Genomic DNA, 19,865 nt, shown 5'->3' with positions numbered 1-19,865 from the left:
TCACCCCACACAGGGCCAGAAATGATTTGGTCTCAGAAACAACAGAAATTACATACACAGAGGCTTCTTTTAAATAGTGACCAGCTTTTACTGGAGAGATATATATTGCTTTGGGCCCCCAGCAAAAGAAAAAAAAAAAAAATCCTTAAATAAGAGAAAGGTCATTGATGCCAAGCATGTTATTTTCATGCTCCTGAATGATTAGTTTAAATCTGTTTATACTTTATGTCTGGGAAATGGGCAGCATTTTATAACTCAGAATGAAATCTCATGTGAAACTCGTGTCTGTAGGGAAAGGTTTAGAGAGTAGCAAAACCACAAGCGGGCCTGTTTTAACAGCGTTTGGGAATAGTTTTTTCAGCTTAGGCGAGTCTAACATGGGATGCTTAAGCAACTTGGAATTGGCTCGAATAGTTTTCCATCACAACAGGTCAGAGAAAGTCTGACCCCACACTGCTCCCTTGTCCTCCCTGTCTTTCTCCTAGGAGTGAAGTGCAGCCAGTGGTCCGAAGAGGCCTCGATGGTGTTTCGAAATCATGTGGAGAAGAAACCTTTGGTGGCATTGGTGCAGACGGTCATTGAAAATGCCAATGCTTGGGACCGGAAAGTGGTGGTGTACTTGGTGGACACATCGCTCCCAGACACTGACATCTGGGTTCATGATTTCATGTCAGAGTATCTGGTGGAGCTTTCAAAAATTAACTAATCACTGCTTCTGAGACCTCAGCAACTCATTCAGATTTTTTTTTAGCAATAACACAATGTAGTGGGCTTTAAAAAACAAAATCTTATCTCTGCTACATGGCTCAGACGATTGCGGGGATTGAAGAGAATATGCTTATGTTTGATGAGAGATATTTAACAAGTTTTGTTTTAACAGAGTTGACTTTTCAAAGAAAATTGCACTTGAATTATTACTATAATATTAGAATAAAGATGTTTATTGATGTAAACACTGGCTACCTTATGATTTCTAGGCTTTAGAATCAAAAATGAAAAGTTTCCCATTCTAACTGTGCCGTCTTCCTTGTAGTCCTGGGAGCTCTTCCTGGGTTTAGAATTTTGTGGCATAGAAAGGCCCGTAGCGATCAGCTAGTCTTCCAGCTGTACTGTCCCCCAGCCCCTAGTTTTACAGAGGGGACACGAGCCCCAGAGCGATGCAGTTTGCCTCAAGCTCAGGCTGAGCTAGAACCAGACTCCGGGTCTCCAGCCTTCAGCCTGGGCTGCTCCTCCCACATCACACAGCCCCCTTCCCACACTCACCCCTGCTCCACCGGCCTAGCTGTTCCAAGAGCTCCCGCTGGTACCTGTGTTTTCTCCACCCTCGCTTTTTCCATCGGACCCCCACCCCCACCCCGACCACCACTCTGGGCTTAAAACTCAGCAGCTGTTGGTAATCACTGTCTGGGAACAAAAGATGCGTTCGCCACCTTGTGAAAAATAACCCTACTCTGGGGGAGGTGCATCCCAAAGCAGGTGGTCGCCAAACCATGTGAAGGCTGTCCCGCGTCTTTAGCACGTCAGCATGGCTAGCAGTGCCGGCCAGAGGAGCAGCCCAGGCAAGCCAGCCTGCCCGCACCAGCCCTTCTTTCCCCCAAATCTCAAGTGGATTCTCATGGCCCAGAGATTCCAAACCTAAGACCCAGGCCTTCCACATTCTGGTGCCAACCTCCCCACCCAGCATCCCCATCCACTGCACCCTGCTCCAGCCACACTGGACCTTGATCTGATCCCAGGGCCCCTGCCTGTTCACCCAAGACAGCTCCTCCCTAGCCTGGCTTATTCTGCCCCCTGTGTGAAGCCTTCCCTGACACCCGTCTCTACTCCATCGGTGCCCACCCCTCGCTTTGCTTTATAGTGTATAACTAGCCACCTGTGCACCAGTCACCCCACCAGATCGTGAGCCCCTCAAGGGAGGGACCAGATCTTGAATACATGGGGCAGGATGGATTGGTAGACAGAGGGGTTGGAGGCCCCGGACAAAGAGTGGAGCCATGGGAATGAGGAAAAAAGATTGAAGGCTTTTTAAAGTTTTAACTAGAATTATTAGAACTGTCGGCTTAGATGCAGAACATAGGGGAAAGGAGGCATCAGAGGGAAGCCAAGTCTTAAGATCTGAGTGAGGGTGACAATTCTTACTCTGCTTGAGTAGGAAACTTAAAAATGTGATTTTGAACGCACTGAATTTGTGCTAATGGTCAGGTCTCCCTGTGAAGAAATGCTTTAACTATTGGAAACCCAGTTTCAGGGGAGAAGTCCAGGCTGGGGCTCAAAATCCTGAAATTCAATTTGTTTGGTTTTATTTGAGAAAATCTATGGAAAGTGAGAACAGAAAGAGGAAGGTAAAGACCAAATGTTTTAAATTTCTCAAGTTAGGCATGTTGAAATTATCTATCTTTTAAAAATTCATATTTAACAGTAACAACTAAAGTGATTCAAAATTCAGGAATGCTTTTGCCCATGGTTAAAATAATTATTTGTGATTAAGTTAAAAATCCTAACATAATGAAATAAAGTAGTGTAAATGTCTGGTTTTTTAAATAATGGTCTCTTTTCCTAATCAAAACCAACAACACTCCTTGAGTTGTCTGCAAGTTAGGAAGAGGTGGTTTCTATTTCACTACTTTAAAAGTGTTTCCACTAATTTTTAAGATAAAGCAACAAATTGGGTTTGTTGATGCAACTACAAAATTAATCTGGTGCTGGGACAACTTGACAAATGACAGTTGATTTCTACCTCACGGCACAATGAAAAGTCAGTTCCAGGTGGATTGAAAACCAAAACATGAATGACTATCATAGGCAAGCCACGTAGGAAAACACCTTTACCAGCCAAGAGTAGGAAAAGATTTCTTGGACAGGACACAGAAAAGATCAATGTATTAGACAATATTAAAATCAAGAACACATGATCATCAAAACACATTAAGGAAGTGAAAAGACATAGCAGAGTGGAAAAATAGAATACATACATATGAATATACATGAATATATATATGTATATGTGGAGTGTGTGTGTGGGGGTGATAATATTCAATAAATAAAAATCAGATTATCCAGAAGAAAAATGGGCAATATATTTGAACAAATACTTCACAAAAGAGGAAATCCTCCAACTGGCCAGTAACCATGAAAGGGGCTCAACCCTTTAGGACACAAGGAGATGCAAATCCAAACCACAAAAGGGTGCTGTGCATGTTCCAGAAGGGCTGACGGTCTTCATCTTCGTTAATTCCTGGTGCTGCTGAGGATGTGAAGCTGCTGTGTAAACTGGAACAATGGCTCTGTGCAGTTCAGCATTCTCTCTACTACAGTTGAAGCTGGCCATGCTCAGCGCTTCCAGCTGAAACAATACTGACAAGGAGTGTTCACGGCGGCACTGTTTGTAACAGAAACAACGTAAACGTCCATTGACAGAATCCCGGATTTTTTTTTAAGCCTATGGTCAATTCATGCAATGGAAAACTTTACGGCTTTGAGAGTGAGCAAACCATAGCTGCATGAAACAACATCAGTTCATTCCACAAAACTAAGCAATGAAGACAAACTAAAGAGGAAAGCAAGGAACCGATTACCATAGAAGCGAGGGAGTGATGCCTCTTTGGAGGGAGTTGTGACCCGCAAGGGCCCAAGGCGGCTTCTGGGCTGCTGGCGATACTGTTTCTTAAGCTGGGTGGTGGCTGCCCAGATATCCACATTATAAAAATTCACAAAGCTGCACACTTATGTTGTATGTGCTTTTCTATTTATATTTTATTTCACGATGAAAAGGTTTAGAATATTTTAAATTTGAAATATTAAATCACTTTTATTAGAATATATGGCACCTATCTCCCTTGAAAAGAGAATTCAGCCATGAAGGTCTTATAAATAGAGGAATACACTTTGGTGGAAAACAAGGTTTTTTGGTTTTTCTGGGTTTTTTTTTTTTTTTTGTCTGTTTTATTTTTAGTGAGTGTTTCTCACTAGCAATCTATCACCAAAATTGAAAAAGAGTTGATTTTATTAGGGTCTACCCCACCAGAAACTCTCCCATAATAACCCAAACAGGCTTTTCCCTATATCCATACAAATACACTGTTAAAACTTCTCTTTGGGTTTAAGTGGTTTGTTCTGCAAAACAGTCTTTTAAGAAAATGGGCCTTTTCTATTGCGGTTAAGTCGTGATTTTTCGGACACCATTCTCCCGTAGCAACATAGGAATGCGTGCGACTCTGCTGGCACTGCGCCTTAACGAAAAGATCCTCATTAAAGCTCGCTCCAGGCCAGGCGGGGCTGCAGGGGACGGCGACCCTTCCGTCCCAGGAGGTGGCCGTGGACGAGCCGCGGGGCTAGCTTTGCCCCATCACTTTTAAATTCCAGAGCCCGCAGGAATGAAATCCTCTGCCCACCTGTTTCCAGATAACTCCACTGTTGCTCACACTCCTCCTGGCACAAGTGGGGAAACCCAGACCCCGCCAGAGGGCGACCCGCGCCCGCTGAGCCGCGGAGCCCCTGCCCCGCGCTGCCCCCAGCGGGTGTCGCTCCCCATCCCCGGACGGTGCGCTGCGCCCCGGCGCCCCGGGCTGGGGGGAGGGAGGGAAGGAGGGAGGGGGCGGCGGCGGGGCGGGGCGCGGTGACAGAGCGAGCGCGGCCCGCCCCTGGCTCCCACCCCCGGAGCCCACAGCGCCGCCGCCCGCCGCCCGCCCGCGGCCGCCCGGGAGCTCGTCCACCCCGCGCTCCGCTCGCCCGCCGCCCGCCGGAGCGCCCGCGCAGCCCCCGCCGCTCCGCGCCCCGGTAAGGCCCCCGCCCGGCCCGGGACCCTCGCGCTCGCGGGGCTCCCTGCCCCCGCGCCGGGGCCCCAGCCATATCTGGGCAAAATATTCAGCTGTCGCCGCCGCCGCCGCCAAGAGGGACTGAGCGTGGCTCCCTCTATAAATAGCCGCCGCCTCGGGTCGCCTCCGGGGCTGGGAGCCGGGGGCAGGGGTCCGGGCCCGGCGCTCGCGTCCCTCGCGCCCCCCGCGCGCGGCGCTGGCCGGACGCCCTCCCGCCGGGCCTCGGCAATCCGTCTGTCTGCGGGAGGAGGGCGGCTCCCGAGGAGCGGCCCCGAGGCCCGGGGTCCCGGCGGAGCGGGGCTCCCCAGCTGCCCGGGGACCCCTGCGCGGCCCGGCCCGGCGCCCGCGGCGCTCTGCTGCGCACAGGTGCCCGCCCGAGCCCGGGCCCCGGGCGCGGCCTCTTCTCCGCTCGCGGAGAGTTTGGGGTGCGAGTGGAGGCGTAAGTCCTCGGTGGAAGGGGACCCCGTGGCTCGGGTAGCGCCGGTGTGAGGCAGGAAAAGTTTCCCAAACTGCCGGCGATGGCGAGTTTTAAAGCGCCTCGGTGCCCGCGTTAGGCGGCGAGGGGAGCAGGAAAGAGCCGGGGCGCAGGAGCCCCTCGCTGTCGCCACCTCGCAGAGGGGCCTCGGCAAGCCCCACCCCCTTCCCCGGCCTCGGTTTCCCGGTTTGCAGGGCGGGGTTTGGTTCCCGTTGGAGCTCGCAGCCGCGCGCGCTCCCGCCAGCCGCGCTCCCCCCACCTGTTTGCCGGCTCCGGGCCTGGGACGCGGGGCCACAGCCGCGCACAAGCCGGCCGGGACCCACCAGGGCCCTCGGAATGGCCTGGGCCTGCACCCCCAGGAAGGGCGCCCCGCGGCACCTGCGGACATCTCTCGGCGGGGAAGCGTGGGAGCCCAACCCCTTCAGAAACCCAATGAACCCGGCAGGCCCGGGGCTCCAGTTTAGCCGCTTCGCGGCCCCAGTTTCCCCGTCTGCATAGTGAGGTCCCCACGCGCTCCTGGCGCCTGTGATGTGGCCTCCGAGCCGCGCAACGCACCCCCCAGCCCCACTTGCCGGCCACTTCGTCCTCTCAGACCCTTGGCGATGACCTGGCCCAAGCCCTTCCTTGGCCGAATCTCAGAAACAAACCTGAACCCGGGCCTTGCACCCTCGGGGGGGGGCGTCTCCAGGACCCCCCCCCCCCCATTTTCTCCCGGAGGTGACGCCATCTTGTTATCGGTGAGGGGGTCACCGAGCCCCCTGCTCAAGGTCACAGGCTGCCGGGCGCGCCGGGAGGTCTGCGGCCTTTCCCGGCGGCTTGCGACGCTGCCTGCGCCGAGGGCGGGTCTGCGGGATCTGTGGGGCCCCATCGGTGCCCCCTCGTCTTTGATCCGCTGATGTCCAGGACTTTTCCTCTCTCACACAATAGCGCCCTCATCCTGAAGTTTCGTGTTTGTTTCTACCTTACTTTTTTAATATGTTTTCTCTAAAGCCACGTCAGGACCTCGGAGGTAAAAGAATTAAAGAGAAAGGGACCCAGATGGTAAGGTTCAGGTTAATTGAAACCCCACAAACAGGCAGAGAGTGCAAAGGAGGAGCGGCGCCACCTTCCAGACGGCGGAGGCCCTTGAATTCCTCCAGGCAGTGGGAAGCCAAAAATAGCCCCCGCCCACCTTATCAGGCGCTGACACCTGCTCCGGGGCGGCCCTGCTCCCTGCCGCCCAGTGGAAAGTGAGTCAGTAGTGGCAGCTCTCAGCACCGAGCACCGCGAAGGTGGGCTGGCCTGGAGGTGGGCGCACCTGGCCCCAGCTCCAGCGCTGCCTCCACCCAGTGACCTTGGCAAAGACAGGGTGGACAAGATGGTCCCTAGTGGACCTGGAATCAAGAGGACGTGGAGTTTCCTTGGAAGACTTTCCAGGATGACGAACGTGAAGTGCCAGGAGCAGCACCCTAGGAAGCCTTCGTGAAGGAGGGTGGGGCAGGAGAGGGAGAAGGTGGCTGCCCAAGAGCCAGGGGAGGGGAGAGGTCCGCGGTGCCGGCTGCTGCGCAGAGACAGAGGCTGGGGAGGACTGGGAGGGGCCATTCGAATGGGCAGCGGGTCATGGGCAACTTCGGCCAGGGCTATGCCGGAAGGTTCTGGAATAAGCCCCACCACTGCTGTAGCGGGGTAGTGACCCAACCTGTCTGAGCCTGTTTCCTCCTCTGGACAACGGAGATAAGGATGGTACCCATTTCACATGGGTTTCTATGGGGATTCAGTGAGAGGATGCAGGGAAAGCCCAGTGCCGGTCCCCGGTGACATCATTAGTGTCCAGGAGGGACAGGGAGGAAGCTGATGGGAGCTGAGGAAGCAGAGGCAGGAAGGCACACAGCTCTTCCTGAAAGTGCGGCTGAGAAAGAAGGGAGGAGGGCTGGGGACAGGGCACGGAGGGGAGGCAGGTGTCTGGAAGGAGGAGCCTGCTGAGAGGTGGAGAGGACCCAGGAGACAGGAAGAGGGTAAAGGAGAATGAAGAGAGTGTGAGCTCTGGGGACCCTTCCTTGATGACCTGCTGGATGTCACAGGCTCCTTGCTTGTGTCCCCTGGGATCAGGCTGAGCAAAGAAAGGCTAAAATGAAGCCACGTCCTGGCTGAGACCCCTGTGTCCCCTTGGCGAAGGAGGTTGGTGATGGGCCATGAACGTGGTTTGACCCTGCCCACAGCCTCGTGACCTTGGCATGCTTGTTTCTGAAATGACATCATCTATTGATGACTCCCACAGTCATAATGGCTTTTTCCAGTCAATGTTTTGATTTTTCAGTCTTACTAATGGACTGGCCTGGCTGCCAACATTTCTAAAAAGGCCAGTTCACTTTTCACTTAGAGCCAGAACCCCGGATAGATCAATTATTTGGCTGCTAGAAGCCATTATCAATTTGAAGCCACAGGCCTGTTTCTGTGGGAAGACATGACTCAGATGCATAATTCGGGGGCGATTTCCTCTCATCTGCTTTGTTTTTCAAATCCTCCTTAGGTGCATCGTGATGGGACCTGACTCTTTGCTCTTAATGGTAACAAAAGAATGAGCTCATCCGAGTCAACCTAGGATGCCTCTGGGAGGGTTTCTTCAGTGCTTGGAGGTTCTGGGTCCTTGTCTGAACTGAACAGCTAAACACTCAAGCATTTCTTTTGGCCTCTCCTTTTCTTACATCCTTTTGTTTTTCTCTCAGAGAAAAACAGACTTGAGAAAGAGGTGGACGTTACCGCACATGTTGGGGAAAGAGGGAGGGAGAGAAAGGCAAGTCCCACCCCCATGTCCCCATCCCATTTCATCTTCTTGGCACCCCCAGCCCAAGCCACTGCTCACTCTGGGGCTGTAGGGTGGTAGTCCCCACCCCGGGCCTTTCCTGGAGGGGATACTGGTGGGTGATGAGCTGTTACCACAGGGTGCCGGCTCGCCATACCTGAGGGAATGGACTGATGGAAGCAAAAATGCCTCTTGGCCTTGCTCAGTCTCCTTCATGAACTCGTTTCTTCTGCCCATCCTGTAACTGGTGGTGCCACTCTCAACCCTCTCCTCTTTTCACATCACAGCTCTCAACTGGGAAATCCATCCACCCCCATGAATTCAACCACCCACCACCTGTAAACACACAGCTCCCAAATTCACATGTCCAGCCTCTCCTCAGCTCTTGGATCTGCGACTCCTGCCTGTGGGACAAAGCCAGTAGGATGTCTCAAAGGCATTTAGGACCCAAAAGGCCCAGGCTTAGGCTCACCACCTCCCCCCCACCCCTTTGTCCACCAAGCCAGAAACCTCTCTCCCCTCCACCACTCCACTCACTGGGTCAGTGTGTCCCATCAGCGCTACTCCATCCTAGCTCTTAGGCTCATTTCTGTTCCCACATCCACTGTCCCAACTGAGCACCTGGCCCTCTCTCCCCTGAGCTCTCGCCAGCACCTCCCAAAAGTCGTTCTGCCTCAGTTCGTTCCCTTCCTCCATACTGTTGTCAAAAGTAGGGCCACAGTTCCACTCCCTTCAGGACAGGGATGCCCCCATTTCCTCCTGGATAAAGACCAGATTCTTTAGCAGGGCCCACCAGGACCACCTAGGACTGGGCCCCAGGCTACTTTCTCTCCCTTCTGGCCACGGTGCAAGCACTGGGTGCCTTCATGCCTCCCCACCTTCGGTCTTGCTTTCCTTCTGCCTGGGGTCCTGTGCTCCCCCTTCTCGGCCTGCGGGACCTGTGATCATCGTTTGAAGCAGAGCTCCCCATTACTTCACCTGTGCTCCCACAGCACCCCACTCAGATCTCAGGGGAGTTCAGAGCACCGGTTACAGTGGGTTCTAAATGTAATTATTGGCTCACACATCTACCCCGGCCAAACTGAAAGCTCCTTGAGGGCAAGGTCCATGGCTCACTCGTTTCTGCTTCCCTGTGTACCTGTCAGGGTCCTCCAGAGAAAAAGAACCTAAAGAACATATTGCAATTGTGGGGACTGGAAGTCTGAATTTTGTAGGACAGGCCAGTGGGCTGGAAATTCCAGTAAGAGTTGATGTTGAAGACTTGAGTCTGAATTTCTTCTTGGAATCCCTAGTTTTTTTGCTTTTAAGGCCTCCAACTGATTGGACAAGGCCCACCCACAGTAGGGATGGTCATCTCCTTTACTTAGTCAACTGATGGTGGATGCTAATCCCATTTACAAATACTTTCACAGCAACAACTAATTGGCATTTGATTAAATAACTAGGTCCTATAGCCAAGCCAGGTTGACACATCAAACTAACCATCACACCCAGGGGCCAGCTCAGAGCTCAGCACCTGACATAGAACAGGTACTTTATTTTGTAACAAATGACTGACCATTGAATGAATGAATGCATAAAAGAGAGAATGAATGAAAGCTTTTCAATAACCATGGCGATCACAACAGCAACCAGCATTTACGTTTGCCCATCCCACCAGCCCATCGGCAACATGAGGGCAGAGACCCCGCCTGCTCTGCTCCCCACTGATGCCCCACCCCATCAGTGTCTACACATAGTAAGGCCACAATAAGTACCTAATGAATGAATCCATTATCTCATTTGAAACTCACAATGATGCTGTGAGGAAGAAAGGGTGGCTGTCATTGTCCCCTTTTTGCAGGTAAGGCGGTGAGCCCACGGGAGTTGTTCATAGTTGCCCAGTTGTGGTGTGTGTCCCATTGAAGCCAAAGTGCTCTCCAGGGTTTGATCAGCTTGAGAAATGAAAGTCTCAGTGTTCTACAGCAGAGCGTCTCTAGCTTTAATGTGAATCACTTGGGTCCTGTTTAAAATGTAGATTCTGAATCAGTAGACCTGGAATGGGGCCCGGGATTCGGAATTTCTAACAAACTCCCAGATGATGCTGATGATATTAGTCCAAAAACCACTCTCTGAGCCTCAAGGCATGTGCTAGTTATCACAAAGCTTCCCCCTGGCCGTATGTTAAGATAATGTTTTAAAATCTACAAGTGCCCATCAACAGATGAATGGATAAACATGTGGCAGAGTCATACAATGGAATATTATTCAGCTGTAAATAGGAATGAAGTGCTGATCCATGAGGCAATATGGGTGAACCTTGAAGATATCATGTTGAGTGAAATAAGCCAGACACAGAAGGATGCATATTGTATAATTTGAAATAACTAGAACATGCAGATTCATAGCAACAGAAAGTAGAGTAGAGGTTACCAGGGCAGCAGGAGTGGGAAATGGGGAGTTATTACTTAATAGATACCGAATTTCTGTTTGGAGTGATGGGAAAGTTTTGGTAACGGATGGCGGTGATGGTAGCACAACATTGTGAAAGTAATTAATGCCACTGGGTTGTATAATTGGAAGTGGTGAAAATGGGGAAGTTGATTTTTTATGTTACCACAATAAAATTTTTTTAGAATCTACAAATGAATCCATTTAAGCCCTGACTTGAACTCGAGGGCTCTTTGGAAGCAGCACACACTGACAGGTTCGGGGTCTGTGGGCCTGGCTGAGACGCCTGCATCAGCACTGGCAGACGTGTGCCGATCTGAAGACAAGGCGGAGGTCAAGACAGACTTCCTCCCTGCCAATCCAGGAAGATTTCAGGATTCAGACTGGATGGCAGTATCTCCTGCTTTTGTTTATGGTTTTCATATTACATTCCACTTATACCATTAGAAGAGTTTGAGATGACTTAAAATAATAAACCTACACAGGCAATGGAACTAGTAAGAACCGAAATAAAAAAAAAGACTAGAGCAGAAACCTGGGAGACTGGGGGCATGAAACACTGAGAATCTGGAAAATTCCCCAGAGAAATGAATATATCCATATGTACAACCATTTGCATGCCATTTCAGAGGGCGCCTGGTTGTCCCTCCAAAATCCGGGTGCAGGACACCACCGTGGAGACCTGGAGGGGCAGTGGTGCCACGTGCTAGCCCGAGATGCCAGCTGGGTTTGTTTACCGAGATCAGCTCTGGGGTGAAGCATGGAACCAAGATGGAAAGGGAGACTGGATGGTCACAAGTTGCCTTGTGTCTGATCATAAAAGGAAGAGGATCAATATTTCGGGAGAGAGATGTTTTCTTAGCTCAATTCTCAGAGCACAGTGCCATGAGGGGAGCATGAGGTAGAAGGCAGGTTTGCATGGTGGTTAAGAAGGGGATTCTGGAAGACCACCTCCCTGGGTCAAATCTAAGCTCTAGTTACTAGCTGTGTGATCTCGGGTCATTTTGTTAACCCCAGTTAGCCTCAGTCTCCCCATCTCTAGAGTGGGGTTGCTGTGCCCCATGCATCTGTTAGCCCTGTATCTGTGTTAGCTGTTAAGGGCAGGCGGCACGGGGTAGTGATAGGTAATGAGTGTAGTCAGAGTGCAAACGCCAGCCTATCACTTATCAGCTTTGTGACCAATGGTGAGGTTCCGTCGTCGCTCTGCATTTGTTTCTTCGTCTGTAAAATGGGGTAATGAGTACGTATCATGCAGAGTTGGTGAGGTGGCATGAAATAAGCCACGCAGAGAGCTCAGCCCAGCGCTTGAGCTGCCGTGAGCATGCAGTAAACACCAGCTATTACTGTGAGGGATGGTGACTTACCAGGCAGTAAGAGCCTCTCGCACGCTGTCCCTGGGGATGGCACTCTGTCCCTACCCTCTGGTTTATTTACCCAGTCCCCTACTGAAGGACTTTTAGCTGGTTCCCAGGGTTTTTTTCTATTACAGATGGTGCTGTACCAGATCATCTGTGCTTGTACGTTTGGACGGTGCCGTGGGTAAATTGATAGGCAGGATTCCTAGAAGTGGAATTACTGAGTCAAAGGGTGTGTGCATTTTGATAGATGCAGCTTAATTTGCCTTGAAAAGGGGTTTGCCAGCATTTGCTTCTATTCTGGGTGGGCATACTGGTCTCCCCCCACCCCCCATCTATGAACGCTGGGAATTCTCAGAGTTTTTAGTCTTTGCCACCCTGATGGAGGAGAACAAGTATCTCATTTCTTGATTTTCTTTTCTATGCTCATGAGTGAGCTTCATTCTCTGGTCAGTAATAGCCATTTGTATTTCTTTTTTACATGAACTGCCCACTCCTGTCCCTTTCCCACCTTTTCACTGAGCTGTTCTATTCTTTTATTATGATTATTATTGATTATAGGAACTCTTTGTCTATGAAGCAAATTGGCCCTTTGCCAAATGCCCAGCAAATAATTTCTTCCCAATTTGCCATTTGCCTTTTGGCATTGTTCGTGCTAATTTTCATATTGATTTTTCAGGAAATGCAAAAACCAGCTTCATAAAACTGTACCTTAGGTTAACACCTGCCGTGAGACAAGGGGATGGAGTCCATGTTTATAAAATGGAGAACAAGAATAGGGGTGAGGCCCATAAGCTTTCCTACAGACACACTTTCTTCTACCAATGCTTTGGGCTTACAGCTGTCAGAGCCAATAATAATACTAGGCATTCATTCATTCATTCATGCAATCAACAAACATTTCTTGAGCACCCGAGAGGTGCAGGACTTGGTGCTTGCCCTCGAGAAGCTTTCAGTTCAGCCTTGGGGAGGGGGAAAGGCAAAGTGCTTGCCCCCATGGAACTGGCACGACCTCCCCCGTTTGTGTTGAGAGGCTTGGACCCGAAAACCCTCTTCAGTGGGTAGATGGAGGAAGAAGGAATGGAGGGGCAGAGGCTGGACTAGGGGCGAGGCAGGGGGCAGAGAGATGGAGCCTGGGAGATAGGTGGGAAGCTGGCCGGGGCTGGAGATGGTTCCAGAGCCTTTTCCAGGCACCCTGTGGCTTACAATGAGTCGTGACTCAGACTGTGATGCCCTGAAGAGATGCAGAATGAAAAGTCACACACACATTCATGCCAATCCCTCCATACACGCGAGACCTTTCTAATTTGGACCATTTGACAACACTGGCTGACATGTGGACCTTCAAGGCCTGGGATGTCTGGGGAGGGGCTCGTGGCAACTGCAGAAAGCAACCGAGTCAAGCACTATGTTTAGTTTCCTTGCTTTTTTAGAAGGTACTTTCCCATATGACTAAGACTATGAGATCAGCCAGGAAAATAGAGACCAGCAGGCAAGAAAACAGCTCTTCTAAAGAGAGCTGGTCTTGAAGTCCGCCATTCATTGGCTCCAAACATGTCTGCATGATAGAATTAGGGCTTGAATGACCTTAAATCTCATCTATTTAACCCTACACCACTGCTTCCAATCCAGACATCAACCCCTTCTATAAGACCCTCATCTAGGACTCTTATCATCTCTGCTTACATGCCTGCAGTGACAGGATGCTCACCACCTCCTGAATCTGCTCCATGCATCCTTGGGTGGTTTTTATTGTTAGGAAGTTCCTTGTGTTGATTGGAAATCTACATCCCAGTAACCTCAGTAAATCTGCATTTTCTGCCCCACAGACCACTTCTGTTCCTTCTTCCCAGGGTCAGCCCAGTAGAGGTTTGCAAAGTGGGACCATGCTCCCCTGGCCATCCATTTGTTCTCCATACGACACCCCAGCCCCCTCCCCTGGAGTCAGCACCACTGAGGGGAGAGGGCCACTCACCCAGCAAAGGGCACGTGAAATGTGCTCAGCATCACCAGTCGCCAGGGGAACCCACAGTGACATACCACCACCCACCTGCCAGACTGGCTGAAAAGAACTGACAATTCCAAGTGCTGATAAGGAGGTAGAAAAACGAGCCCTCAGACATTGCTGGTGGAAATGTAAAACTGAACAGTTCCTTGGGAAAACCATTTGACGATATCCACTGACACGAAATGTGTGCCTACTCCGAACCCAGCAGTTCCACTCCTGGGTATATTCCCAAGAGAAATACATGCCATTTCTACCAAAACACATATTCATAGCACTATTTGTAATAAATACCAGAAACAACTTAATTTGCCCATTAACAGTAATGTGGGTAAATAAAGGCTGATATATTTCATATAGTGGAATATCACACAGCAAGGAAAAAGAACAAACTGTTGCCACACCCAACAACTTGGATGAACCTCATGCCTATAATGCTGACGGGAGGGTCAGATGGAAGGACCTACCCGCTGTGTGTTTCCATCTGTGTGGTGTTCACAAACAGCCAAAGCTAGCATATGGTTTTGGAGGTCAGGACAGTCATTACCTTTGGGGGAGACTGACTTGGAGGGCTTATAAAAAAGCCTTCTGGGGGGCTGGAGATGTTCTATATCTGGATCTGAGTGGTGTTTCCATAGGTATAGACATATCATATATGTGTCTACATATTGAAAACTTCGCTATATGAAACCTATACCTTATTTATCATATTAAAAAGGTATTTGAAAAAGCCACTACCACTGCTGCCCTCTGCCCCAGCACAGGGCAAGCCTCTCACTCACCCCAATCAGCTCCCTTGGGTCCCAGCACAGAGGATGCAACCCTTGAGGGTCACCCTCTCTGAGATTGGGGCAGTGGCCCTTGGGAAGGGGAATGCCTGGTTTGGCCTCTCAGCCCCACAAAGGAAAGGCCCCCGAGTGGGGCATTAACTAGTAAATTAAAAAATAACACCACGAACACCATATAGATCAAGAGACAGACCAGGTGAGAAAGGAAACATATATATTTTATTCCTTTAATGGCACTTTTTTCCTGCTTTTTGAGCAAAGGGCCCTACATTTTTATTTTGCACTGGGCCTGCAAACCGTGTAGCCGGCCTGCCTGGGAAAACCTTTCGGCCTGGCAGGGTGAGGGGCCCAAGGCCGTGGTGGGCAGGGGCTCTTTAGGGGATGCCGGGGCTTTGGGATCCATCTCGGCGCATCTCTCTCCCTGTCTCTCCTCCTCTCCTGTCTTCTGTGTGGACCCCATCTCAGGCCATCGCACAGCCCCAGACACACTTCCCTCTCGCTCTGCAGGGGAAACAAGACTTTAGGCATAAATGTGGTTTTTTAGAAGCTGCAAAATTCTTTGCACACTGATCTAATGATCACGTCACATTTTATGGCCCTGTTCTAAAAACTAAAATTTGAGGAAGTTAACTTCCCCCCTTCCCCAAATTTCCATGACCCTCTTAGCTTACCCGCCCTTCCAGGCCCAGCCCCACTGGTTGGGTACGAGGGCTGGGTGGCCTTCATCCTTGCCGGTCACTGACCTGGGACACAGTTCAGTTGTCCACCCCTGCCCGAGAAGTTGATTCAACCTGCAGCCTTGGGCATCACGCCTTTACTCCAAGCCCGGCCAAGCCAGGCCTGGGTGCCGAGACTGTGGAAGGGCCTCCCCTAGCTGTCCTCGCCCATCCCAGCCTGGGCCGGCAGAGAGATGTGGAAACCCTGCCTCCATCGCCAGGCCGGGGGATGCTCTGGGGAGGGGGCAGGCCAGGCTCAGACAACAGCATCAGCGTGGCCTGGGGGAGTGAAATCTCAGGAGTGGTTGGGAACTAGTGGTCCAGGGCAGCAGGGAGGGAAAAGCCTGTGGTGGGGATGAGAAGGTGGAGATGCACGGAGCCGCCAGCTCTCCGATGGCCTCCAGCCCCGGAATAGGGAACCGGCTCTCCATCTGTTGTAACGGGGCGCCGTCGAAGGCAGTTTTCAGCTTGGGAGTAGCATCAGAATTGATTTTCACAAAGATCACACGGAGGCTGAGTTGACTGCGAACAGGAAGAGCTGAGACAGACAGAGAGGTTGGGAGGCTGCTGGGTGACGCAGATAAAAAGGGCAAGGGCCCATGAGAGAGGAGAGGAGGGACAGATACAAAGGATGTTAGAGAGAAGACTTGCAGGATGGAGGATGGGCTAGACTGGGGGCCAGCGGCTGACCCCCAGGTGTCTGTCCTAGGTGGCTGAGAGGCAGTGGCAGAGGTGTCCTCGACCAGGTAAGGAGCCAGAGGTGGTGGTGAGACAGGGGCTCAGGAAGGGAGTCTGGGCTGGAGAGAGAAGATCTGAGAGTCCTCAGCTTAGTGCTTGTAGCAGAAGCCATGCAGGAGAGACTGAGAACTGGCCACTGAAAGCTGGGAGCAGAGGGCAGAGCCCAGAGGACCAGGTGGGCCATCATCAGGGAGACGTGGAAGGAGCAGACAGGAAGGAGGAAGTCGAGAGAAGTGGCTTCCCCAGTGCGGTGGGGGAGGCCTGGGGACAGTGGTGGGCGCCGCAAGGGCAGGGGGCTGTGGTCTCCAACAGGGGCCACAGCAAACCAGGCCTGAGGGAGCAGGAGCCTGGCACTTCCGGGGACTCCGTGCCCTCCATCACTCTCTCCGGCCGCTCTCCCACCCTCTGCACATCACCCCGGCTTCCTCTGCCGCCTGCCCGATCCGCTCCTCAAGTCCCAGCTCTCTGCCAAGACTCAAAAGAGCTCGCTCCTCCCACTCATCTTTTTTTTCTTGTCCTGGCCACGTCATTGGTCCCTGACCAGCCAATCAGCTGGCTGCCTTTGAGCCAGACACCCGCTCTGTCCAATCAGCTGAGCGTGCAGGGTCACATGATATAAATCATGGCTGCCCAGAGGTGTCCTTCGAGGGAGGTTTGGGAGGGAGGTGACGACACGGTCACCCTTGGGTCCGTGAAACTAAGGGAGGAGAGAGCTTCAGGATAGGGGCGTAGAGAGCATTGTCCCGGGATGCGGGATTTGGGGATGAGGGATCACGGCATCAAGTCCCTTTAACCAGTAACTTCCAAAAGGGGGGTAAATACGCGAGGAGGTGGGGTCTGAAGGGTCAACTTTGAAAATCAACCTTTCTTCGCCCATCCCCACGGCGTAGAGTGCGCCTGAAATAAGAAGATGGTCTAACTGGAAAATAATCATTTGAAGTCGTGACTCAGCGCTTCCTGAGCTCAAGAAAGTACTTGCCATCAATCCAGATGCCGCTGAACCGCCTCCTCCCCACGAGCTCCCGCACGCGCAGATGCTGGAGGAGCCATTTGCAGAAGGAATGGACCCACTTCCCTTAAAATATTTAAAAGCGCCTCCTGTACTTTGGGAGCCTTCTCGTCCTGGAGCTTTCATTCCTGAAGCTTCCCTGATGGATGGCATCCGTCCTAGAGCCACTCACTTTTACTGCCCAACCTGAACCTAGTTTTACTTCCTGGCACAGCTTGTAAATTCTATTTTTTCCCAATTTGCAGAGCCTTAAGGCGTCTGTCTGTGAGACGCAGGATGGCCTGATATGCCATGAGTATAGGATACACAGCAGATTTGGAAGGCTTAAGTTATAGCATTATTTTAAACTTATTTATCCCCCGCCCTTTTTTCCCCTAACCAGATCTTACTCAGGACTGAATTCGTAAAGCAGGTAACAGAGGCACAGTTCTGGTTCACAGGTGCTGGTGAGAGCCCCAGCTACATCATCGCCCCTTCCTGCTTGTCCCAGCCCTTTCAGATCTGCAGCCACCCAGGAACATAGTTGGAAGCTCATGGGCCTTGTCAATTGTTCCATTTTAAAGATGGGAAAAGAGGATCAGAGAAGAGAAGGGATTTAGCCAAGGTGCCAAGGACACTAGACAGAACCAAGAAGTGCACCTTCCCCTCCTCAGCCAGAACCTCTGGGCCATGCACAGGGCTGGGCTCCGGGGACACGGAGACCCAGGAAGAAGTTTCAGGGACCTTACAATCTCATGACAGTGGGGACAAGAGGGAGAGGCGACTCCAGCAAGAGCTGCAGTGACCTCATAATCGCTGACCTGCCCCACACCCTGGGGAGTGAGTCCTGCTACCCTCTCGCTGTGCGGATGAAGCAGCTTAGGTGACCTGGAGGCACTTCTGGAGAGCCTGAGATCTGAGATCTCCCCTGGGCACAGTTTAAAAAGCACAGACGTGATCCAGTTCTTTAATTTTACTGATGAGCAAAGGGAGGCCCAGAGAAGGGAAGGAACTTAGCGAGGGAGTTACCCTCACAACTAGGACTCCAACCAAAGCCTGTGCCTGTCCATGACACCTTTAATTAAGGAAACGGAGACCTTTTGTTACTAGTTATAAAGTACAATATCTTCCAAACCATCGTTAAGACTGACTTGCAGTAGGCACTGTTGATGGGCTGCCCCTTCCCCGCCTCCAGCTCCCCAGGTCCGCCAACCACACAAGACGAATGAACCCTCCTTTACAGAAACCCAGAGCCAAATGGGTGAGTGTGGCTTAACCCTGATGGCTTCATGGTTTTTACCTTAGGAGTTCTCAGTTCCTCTCAGCTTATTTAATTTAATGCCCAGTTGCGCCAGAATACTCACCAGGACCCTTGATATCAGAAAGGGGTTTTAAAATCCTAATGAAATAGGATTTTGAATTCAGCAGCACTTTGGGGTGTGTAGGTGGTGCATTAATTTTCCTGTGTATGCTGAGAAGGTGACCTCTTTAGGAAACTTAAGGGTCTTCCTGACAATTGCTCCCTTCAGGGTGACGTCTCTGGAGGTGGCCTGCTGTCTGAGCCCCACGTCCTCCTTCAACAGGTCTACTGGTTTCCGCCCACATCTCTCTTCTTGTTCCTTCCTCCAGCAACTTTTCCCCAAGCCGGCTTGGATATGGAATCCTCTCTCCCCAGCTCCCTCTTTCATTCTCCAGGGTGGGTCCATGATTGTTTCTAAGGGTTTTGCTGAAAATCATCTAGGAAATTAGTTGGGTGGCACAGATAACAAGCACAGGGAGCTCCTATGGTCCACAAACCTGTCTGGCTTCCCCCAGATGTGTGTCCCAGCCAGGTTTGTCCTTGTGTCCTATCTTGTGTGGTTCTGAGCGTCCCTTTGATGCAGCCGAGAGGTGAGTATGAGGCTGGATTTTCCAAAATTTGTTTCATGGAATTCTAATTTCAAGAGCAAATTCTCAGAGAAATGGTCTCCTGATCAGAGTTGGGGCATTCTTGTTGCATCCTGTCGCCCTTGGAGACACCCAATGCACGGTAGCATGCCACAGGTTTTGAGAAATCCTGCAAAACCTCATATAACCTATATGAGCACCAAAAACTTGTGTTCTGCAGCCCTCCTAAAAGACCCTAGTTTGGAGGTGGTCCTGGACATCCCCATGAATTGGTTCTGGAAGCTTCCAAGCCTTTCTCTCTTGGCCCCCGGTTGAAGACAAAGAAGCTGCTCCTTTCCTGCCTTCGTTGAGGAAAAGCCAAATGAGGTTTTTCTCTGATGGCCTTTGGGGAGGTTTTTCATCTATACCAGAGAACTGTCTGCCAGCTGTGTTTTATTTGAAAAGAGAAATGAATTAAGGGGGCCCATTTATGGTCTGAACGTTGTATTCCTGGGGTCTGGTCAAAGAAAGATGCAAAGCCAAGCTGAGCCATTCTGAGCAAAGAGGATGCAGGGGGGTCTTCTGTGTTTGGGATGAAAGGCCTTTCTTATTAAGCCAGCTATCACGCACTCAGAGTTCTCTTGCTAATATACCCACACATGTGCAAATTTTACACTAATAAAACGTATGCTCTGCTTTCAGAGATGGAGGCTTTTTCTCTTAGCTTAGAGAACATTAGTTTTAATTTTTTTTTAATTACTTAAAATAACTTAAAATTAAAAGGACTGATCCTAGGGTTTTGGTTGCCTGGTTGGTTGCCTTTTCTTGGTTTTCTTTTCTCGCTATTCTGGAAAATTCCATCAGTCATTTTGTGAATGAGCCATGGGCTTTATTGGTTTGCTCGGTTG

General features: G+C 50.9%; 2 protein-coding genes across 5 annotated transcripts in view; both read left to right on the top strand.

The window, feature by feature from the left end:
* The window catches only part of TDRD7 (tudor domain containing 7), a 73,072-nt gene extending 72,119 nt beyond the window's left edge, over positions 1–953 (top strand). For both annotated transcript variants that reach the window (XM_037796927.1, XM_037796928.1), the window contains one exon: positions 486–953. In XM_037796927.1, the coding sequence (XP_037652855.1) occupies positions 486–706 (221 nt within the window). In that variant the 3' untranslated portion in view covers positions 707–953. The remainder of the gene's footprint in view (positions 1–485) is intronic.
* A 3,746-nt stretch (positions 954–4,699) lies between these two features.
* Positions 4,700–19,865, top strand: part of TMOD1 (tropomodulin 1) — a 72,964-nt gene continuing 57,798 nt past the window's right edge. For 2 of the 3 annotated variants that reach the window (XM_037850955.1, XM_037850954.1), the window contains exon 1: positions 4,700–4,776. The gene's annotated coding sequence lies outside the window, so the exon portion shown is untranslated. Of the gene's footprint in view, positions 4,777–16,092; positions 16,112–19,865 lie in introns of those variants that run through there. The other variant, XM_037850956.1, reaches the window with a different exon arrangement.

Source organism: Choloepus didactylus, chromosome 10 (genome assembly GCF_015220235.1).
Source record: "Choloepus didactylus isolate mChoDid1 chromosome 10, mChoDid1.pri, whole genome shotgun sequence".
Classification (NCBI taxonomy): domain Eukaryota; kingdom Metazoa; phylum Chordata; class Mammalia; order Pilosa; family Megalonychidae; genus Choloepus; species Choloepus didactylus.
Note: the sequence above shows the minus strand (reverse complement) of the source record. Positions and strands in the feature narration are given on the sequence as shown.